The sequence below is a fragment of the Nanorana parkeri genome, unplaced genomic scaffold, assembly GCF_000935625.1.
Source record: "Nanorana parkeri isolate BGI_ZX_2015 unplaced genomic scaffold, ASM93562v1 scaffold1439, whole genome shotgun sequence".
Classification (NCBI taxonomy): domain Eukaryota; kingdom Metazoa; phylum Chordata; class Amphibia; order Anura; family Dicroglossidae; genus Nanorana; species Nanorana parkeri.
In genome coordinates, this window is record NW_017307707.1 from 91,794 (window position 1) to 99,928 (window position 8,135).

Consider the following 8,135-nt stretch of genomic DNA (forward strand, 5'->3'; position numbering starts at 1 on the left):
AAAGCAACTAATACAGCACCAATTACTCCAATTGCTGTGGAATACAAAATGCACTATACAATAAGTGAGACTGTATGGAACAGGGACTGTAAAGCACAGTGAATAGAATGAGACAGTGTGGAATATAAAATGTGCAGCATATCATACAGTATGAGGTGGTGTGGATTGGAATATGGAATGTGAAGCACAGCATGCAGAAATAGGGAACGTACAGCATGGCTTACATAATATGGCAGAGTGGAATGGGCTACAAACAGCACAGAATACAGAATGTGGTGGTGTGGAATGGGGAACAAACAACACTGCATACAGAACGAGGTGGTATGGAAGGAGGAACTTACAGCACAGCGCAAAGAATAAAGGGTGTTGATTAGAGAATGTACAGCACAGTATACGGAATGAGGGGGTGTGAAATAGAGAATGTACAGCACAGTGTACAGAATGAGACTTCGGGAAATAGGGAATGTACAGCACAGCATACAGAATGAGGTGGTGTGGAATATAGAATGTAAAAAACATAATTTTAAAATATGCTAAGATATTTTAATCTCCTTTTTAACATTTGAATTTCCTTTTTCCAAAATAAGCATGGTCTGTGTGCTGGCTTTGTAGGCATATAGATGAGGTAGCCTTGTAGAAAGTGACTGACCGCTTCCAAGCCAGCACTGGACTGGCACATGCTGTAACAGCTCACTTACTCACTGCTGTCCCTTATAAACGCAGAGCTGGCATACAAAGTTTTTCACTACCGTATTTGCTTCCTCTACCATGCTTTGCATTAGCTCATGTCATCTGTCAAACCCACAGAGGAACCAGATAAAGTAAGACCTCCTCTGCCAGATCTGTGCTTACCAGTGGCAGTGGCTAGCAGGTTAGTTCTGTCACATCCACAAAGGACCCTGCATTAACAGAAGTCTGGATGGGGACAGGCAGTTCCATTTAACTGCAGAGGCAATGGCCGGGGAAGCAAACGCCACCCTGCCCCCTAGCCTGTTCGCCCCACTTAATTTTGCACAGGGCTTTCTGCATCAGAATCTACAAGCAAAGAAAACCGTCACAGACTGGGGTTTGGAGCTGTGACTGCCAGCTAAGGTGCCTTGCATCTTTATCTTCCGTAGCTCAGGTCTCCCAGAGGCTGCTGTCACAGCTCTGATCCCCTTGTGAGTTGCTTTGTTATAGGCATGGTTTTTGGTAGATCATAGGGGGCCCCCAGAGACATGGGGGCCTTGGGCAATTGCTCAATTTGCCTCCCACAAACATCAGCTCTGATTGTTACCCTTTACAGGAAGTGAAAAAATAACTTATCTACAGACAGGTAATACAACTACGTTACGGGGGATTCAGAAAAAAGCATAAACTGCTATATTAATGCTAGTGACAGACTGCAGCGTACATGTCATTTTTAATTTTGCCTATAATTCCATTTTATCAATAGCCTCTGTATTCGTCTCAGTAGAAATTTCCTTTAAAAGAGGTTGTGTTTTACAGTGAGGGAAAACATCAGATGCATGCGGACTAAATACTGTGAGATGCATAACATTTAATGTGCTTTTTTGTTCTGAAAGTTCTAAAAACAAAACATAAGTATAATTTTGCTGATCTTATAGAGCAATGAACTTTAGTGTAGTGTATCTGATTTTCTTTTACATTTAAATGGTATATTTGTCACAATACAACCATTTTACACTGTATGGCTTGTATTTTCATGGCAAGCAAAATCCCTGAGAAATCAACAACGTAGTCATTTAATTCCCACAATCCTTTTTGTGATACATAACAGGTGCAACATTACTTTACAGTGGAATTCACATATGATCCCATTCCAACAACACACTTTATTGTCCATAAAAATGTGCATCTCAGTCATTATAAAAAAAGGTGTGTAAAAGTCACGGTTTACTTGTCTGTGGATGCAATGCACCCATTTTCTCCATGTGATATATTCTTCAACAAGTACATGTGTCCTATAGAAAAGAAAAAAACTTCAGTTAAAATAAGAACGGAAAACCAAGCACCTCTCAGCAAACTAATGGTAGCAGCTACTTCCCCAGCAAAGTAGATTTTCATTTAAAGATCTTAGAAAAAAAGGTGGCTGCCATTACCTCCCTAATTTTGAAAATGCTAACTGTGATGCTAATTCACTGGCTTCAATAATTTGAATCACTGGCCTGGAAAAAGTAAGTCCTGATTTGGGTACTTGTTCTATATAATTGATTCCAAACATTGAAGCCATTGGTTCAGCATGACAGCCAGACATCTAGTATATTCCAACGAAGAGCCGTGGCTCTAAGATCTTGCATTATATATAATTTATATATTTATAAATTATATATCTGCTTCTTGCATATACTGTATAACTTCCACCTCCAAGTGCGCATATATCCTGCTGTCTACTTGCTTTGGAAGACTTTGCATAATGAGACCTACAGGCAATCTTTTGACATAGCCCATTGGCCAGCAGGAAGATTTGGAGAAGTAAGTGAACAGTGCAGGCCCACACAGATCACAGGATTGGGCTAATCAGATTTACATATTGGCCTGTAAATTCACTACATTCCCAGTGTCATAAATATTAGAATATGTTCATGTCAACTTATGCAAATACAAGTAATAAAGTGAATTATTTTCTTTTACCAAAGACTAAATGTATTTCAGAGCTGTGTTGTGGCATGTTGTGTCAAGTCATGTTTAATGTGTTGCTGTGTGTGTTGGGTGGCAGAACAACTTTTATAAGATTCCTGTTCTCATGAAGAGCAGTGGGCCTCTAAATCCTCCAATAAACAGCACACCTGACAATCTGGAGCTTTAAGAACTAGTTTTGCTGGCTGAGTGGAATACTGACAAAATGAGTGTGAAGGAGGTCTAAAAGCAGAAGCTAGTGAGCTCTCTGACCAAAGAGCACAAAGCTGCTAAAATGGAGTCCCATTAGCTGATCATTGGTGATCTATAGACCCTATGGTAGGGTACCATGCACATTGGTCACTTTTGAAACTTCTGACACCTCTGGAGCCATAGTAACTGCCTGAGGCATACTGGTGCTTCACACTTTTGCAACCAAAAACAGAAAAAATAGAATGCATAATGGTTTTCATATATTTTCTTTGTTATAGCAATGACTACAAAATAAAGAATATAGAGGTTAGTACTAAATATATATTTTGTATTTTTACTTCAGGCAAGCAGATGAAGTGATGGGCTATTTTTTGACAGGTTGTCCAGGCTAAGGTTCTAAGCAAAAAAAGCCTGTTTACACAAGTTCGCAGACCAAGCTGCAATTTACACACACACAGCTGAAAGAGTCACAAGAGGGACTCATCTACCCTTCCGTCTCTTTCCACTGTTCATACAGGTTCGTAGGATTATCATATAGAGAGGAGGTAGAGAGGGAGGAAGGAAAAGGGAGACCAAGAGTAGACAAAGAAGGGAGAAAGAGAGATAAAAGCAAAGGGGAAAAAGAAGGAAAGAAGGAAGGGTGGGGGGAAGAGGGGGAGGGACAGTTTAAAGGCAAACAGCTTCTGCTCTGCTCAGCTCTGCTCTTTCCTTAAAAACCTATAATGCGCTGTGACGTGTGGGTGCACCCTGTATTAAATGTTTACTTGTAAAACAAAGACTTTGTATACATAATAAACAAAAAGTTTAAAAATATTATGAGCTCAAAAAAATAAACATAATTGACCCAAAGGTAAATTATAAAAGCATTATAATTTACCTTTAAAGAAAAACATTAATGTTTTTGTTCAAATGTAATCTATTTAAATACATTTTATGTTTTACATCATAATACAGTTTTTGTTATTCAGGTAAACAATTCATTCATGACTAAGGATTGCCAGAGCAGTATAAGTAAGCTAAAAAGACACTGCAGCAGTAATCATCTCCTTTCATGCACTGACTCTCATTAGAACCTTAGATGCATCCATTTAGTAAGTGATAAGCCCCTGCTCTGTGCATGTAAATTTCACACACCGTTTAAGCTATTGAGTTGTTGCAAACAGTAGGCTTTTTCAGCAGGAGATAAGGATAAATTGGAAAACCTCAAAAGTAGTCCAAAGATCCAGCTAGTGCCCCAAAAGTAAAATACAAAATATTACTATTTAATATTTCAGATTTATCTGGCTCAAAAAAACAATAATTCTTAAAATATAAGTTTTAGTCCTAATCCTAATAAATAAAATGTGGACAAAATGACGATACATCTCCTTTAAATGATTCATAATCATTGTTTGTGTGTTATACACATACCTTAAAGCTCTGAAATGACACAGTGCCTCCCAGTTAATTAGAATTGTGCCTTTGTTGTGTTTAATATGCCACATGGTCACAGTTCTTGAAAAATGTTTGGGTACTCTGCGATTGTCTCAGTTTTAATTTTTGACTCTTTGATTCTTCTTTCCAAATACTGTGAAGAAGTGGGATACTGGGGGATCACTTGGAGCAAGGGCTGAGCACTGTTGGTGTAGGGGGGAAAACCAGAGCTACATTCACTCTCTCAGTGCCGTTCTTGGGACATACGATTTCGTTTATCCCTTCTGGTCGTGGCTGGGTGAGTAACTCTCCTGCAAAGGAAAGGAAAAGCAAATGTGATTAATGACAAATAATAAGCACGGTTCCCAATTGAGTACAATACAAATAATAAGTGGATCAATATAGAGTAAGTAGGCACTCGTAGTCTCTGTTCTATGCATGTACAGGCTATGTATTCCTCACTTTGTTGAGGAAAGAGGAAGTGAAAGTGAGCACCTACAAAAAAGGTATCTACAAAAAAAAAAGATTATGTAACAGAGAGGAGGGATATAGCATATGAGAGGAAATAATGTTTTTGTGAGAAAGTCTGCTTTAGGATTTATGCATTTCAGTGTGGTGCATTCATTAAAAAATACTGCATCTTCTGAGCAATATCTACCAAGTCCCTATTCCATAGTGGTAAATGTTAGCCTACCCTCCAACTGCACACTTTTAGCAAGTACAGTAGTGGTTTTTAAACATACCTTGCAGATCTGAAGGCATGTACATGTCTGTGCCAGCTTTGACACTATGTACCGGCACTGGGTGTTGGAACACCTGCTCCATCACCCAATGCCAGTATTGGACCTATGACAAGCATGGTGCCAGAAAAGGAGAGTAGGAAAATCTATTCCCCACTTCCAGCGTCTGGTCATGTGATGTTTTGATCACATGACCAGAAGCAGGAAGTGAGTAGTAGAAAGCCAAAAGAGAATTCTGGGAATAGATTCCTTCTAGTCTAGTCAATAGACCAGTGTAGTCTAGTCCAGCCTTTCTCAATAAGTGTGCCATTAAGCACCCTGGGTGCCTTCTGACTTTCTCAGGGGTGCCCCAGCATCATGCCTCTCCATGGTGCAGACAGGCTTCTGATGTGAATGTAGTGGGCTCTAATGGGGAGGGGAAACTCTGATGTGAAAGGAGAGGGCTCCTAATGTAAAAGGGAATTACAGGGAACTCTAATGTGGAGAGGGGATCCTGATTTGAAGGGGGGGGACTCTGGTGTGTGTTGTTTGCATGGGTTCCCCTCCCTTAAAATCCATACCTGTCCTCTATCTGTGATAAGGGTCTGGTATGGATACTGAAAGGGCCACACATCAGTTTTTACATTTTAGACTGGGGTGCCTCGAGATTTTGCATAGTTTTAAAGGGTTCCTTGACTGAAAAAAAGTTGAAAAACACTGGTCTAGTCAACATCTTGGCAGAGCACATCAATGAAAAAAGGCTACTGATGTGCAAATAGATAAATCAACATTGCTGAATTCATTGATTCATATGTGAAGTATACAATGAAGATTCTATTTGATTTCCTCTTGCACATGATTAATAAAATGGGTGGAAAATGGAGTAATTTCAGGAAAGGCAACAGATTACACATGTAAGACTATGTGTATACTGCTTTGCAGCTACATGTCTTTATATATATATATGTATGTATCTATAGGAAATGTTAAACCTTCACTATTGTTGACCACTTATACTGACTGCTGTTGTATATTTATTACTAGTTTCTTAGCAACAAATCTGTCTCCTAGGCTACGTTTTGTATGAAAACAACTCATAATCGTCTGTTGAAACAAAAATCTAGTGTCATAACTTTCTGCTGCTTATAATTACTGAAAACTTTCTGACTTCTTTCTGTTGGATTATGCATGCAGTAAATCACTGGGAAAATGGAATCAGGGGGTGCTTCAAATGAAGCTGAAGAGGTGTGGTGGAAATGTCTTCTAATGTTTCATCTGTTTACTTACGCGTATTTATTTTATACAGGTATTTATATAGTGCTGACAATTTACACAGTGCTTTACATACTGCACATTCATATCAGCCCCTGCCCACAGGTAACTTACAATCTAAGTCCCCTATTTAATTAGTTCCTGCCCCCAATGAGCTTACACGCTAAGGCCCCTAGCTCACCAGTACCTTCCGCAAGGAGCTTACCATCTAAGGTCCCTGTCTCATCAATACCTGCCCACAAGGAGCTTACAATCTAAGGTCCCTATCTCATCAGTCCCTGCCCGCAAGGAGCTTGCAATCTAAGGTCCATATCTTAAATGCATACATACAAGCACACACATACAGGGCTGATTTAGAGAGGAGCTAATTAACCTACCAGCATGTCTTTGGAGTGCGGAAGGAAACCTATGCAAGCACAGGAGAAACATGCAAATTCCATGCAGATAGTGTGACCACAGGGGCTAATTTTTAACAATTCCGTTCACACAGTACTGCTGCTTCTAGATGGCGCTGAGGAGCATAGGAATTTCCTATGCTTCTTAGCACCATCTAGTGGTGGCAGTGCCATGTGAATGGCATTCACCTAGGTATACCCTGGTCAAAAGAGATATAAATCAGCCCTTTAAAGTGCACCTGTGCGCAGACTAAGGACATTACATTTTTGACACATACTTAATTAAAAGAAGATTTAAAACATCTGCACGTTTGGCACAAGTTATTGAACAGTGCAATGGACCACATGCTAGGTGTGCTAGCGCGTTGCATAGCCATTCATTCTGAAAGGCACCCCAACGCACCTCCTATGCTACTGCAGTCATGCATTGCAGAGCAGGAAGGTGGGGCTAGGTACTATTCAGAGTGGCAATGCAGCGCACCTGGCATTAGATGCATTGTGTTGTATAAATGGACCTTCAGTCCACCTAAAAGTGACATTTCTACTTTGTGTCCCTGCTAACAGGGTAAAGCCAGTGTCTTAGTCCTCCTAAGGACTACAGCGGAATTCAACATATTTTAACCCCTGGAGTTTAATCAGGTTTTTAATTTTCCTTTCTATTATGCGGAATGAAGCAGCATCAGTGAGACTCCTCAGAGGAGTGCAAAGCTGGGAGCTCCATCTAGAAATTTCATAGTGAGTCTTTGAAAAATCAGAAGCTTATTGGAGTTCACTAATAACTGTGAACCAGTGTTGTTCATCCTGTCCCCACCCATTCTTGCTCTTTTCTGACCACAACAAATAGACAAAGTTCATTTAGAAATGACAAAGAAAAGGAAGAAAACGCAAGGAAACCTTTTTAGCACAACATTTGGCTTGTGTTACAAAGAAGCAGATGACTTCCTAATAGCGTTTGTATCCAACACCATGTTAGGACACTTTTTAGATGGATGTTTACAGAGAAAGCAAACTGTAATGAGTATTTGTGTTTTTTTTTGGCAGAACTTATTTAATGAACAACTACAGTTTCAGTCAGTAAGATAAACACAGAAAACAGCTACACAATATGTTAGAAACTCATCTGCACACACCTACCTACCAATGCACAAGGAAAGCAGCAGGAAAGCAAATCAGTTACATTATCGTGACAATGTACACGGCTTCCTGATTTAGCCAGGAAGACATGTCACCAGTGAGGAGGAAACATGGAGTCGGCTTTCTGGCCAATCAGGAAGCCGGGAGGCGGGTATTTACTCGCCACCTGGCTTCTTGATTGGCCAGCTTCCCGACTTACACTCCACCTGTCTTGCTGATTGGCCAGGAAACCAGCAAAGTCATTAAATTTGGTGATGATGAGGGAGCATGGAGTCGGCTTCCCGGCCAATCAGGAAGTCGGGCAGCGTGTAATGGCTCACCGTCCGGCTTCCTGATACTGGTATTGTTTATCCCTAATTAATAATATATA

General features: G+C 40.1%; 1 protein-coding gene across 1 annotated transcript in view; it reads right to left on the reverse strand.

Annotated features, from left to right (window-relative positions):
• Positions 1 to 1,420: 1,420 nt before the first annotated feature.
• MFHAS1 (malignant fibrous histiocytoma amplified sequence 1) overlaps positions 1,421 to 8,135 on the reverse strand; it is a 65,362-nt gene continuing 58,647 nt past the window's right edge. Inside the window, exons 2-3 of the mRNA XM_018569987.1 lie at positions 4,243 to 4,556; positions 1,421 to 1,964 (exon numbers count right to left, since the gene is read on the reverse strand). Of these exons, the coding sequence (XP_018425489.1) occupies positions 4,426 to 4,556 (131 nt within the window). The 3' untranslated portion in view covers positions 1,421 to 1,964; positions 4,243 to 4,425. The remainder of the gene's footprint in view (positions 1,965 to 4,242; positions 4,557 to 8,135) is intronic.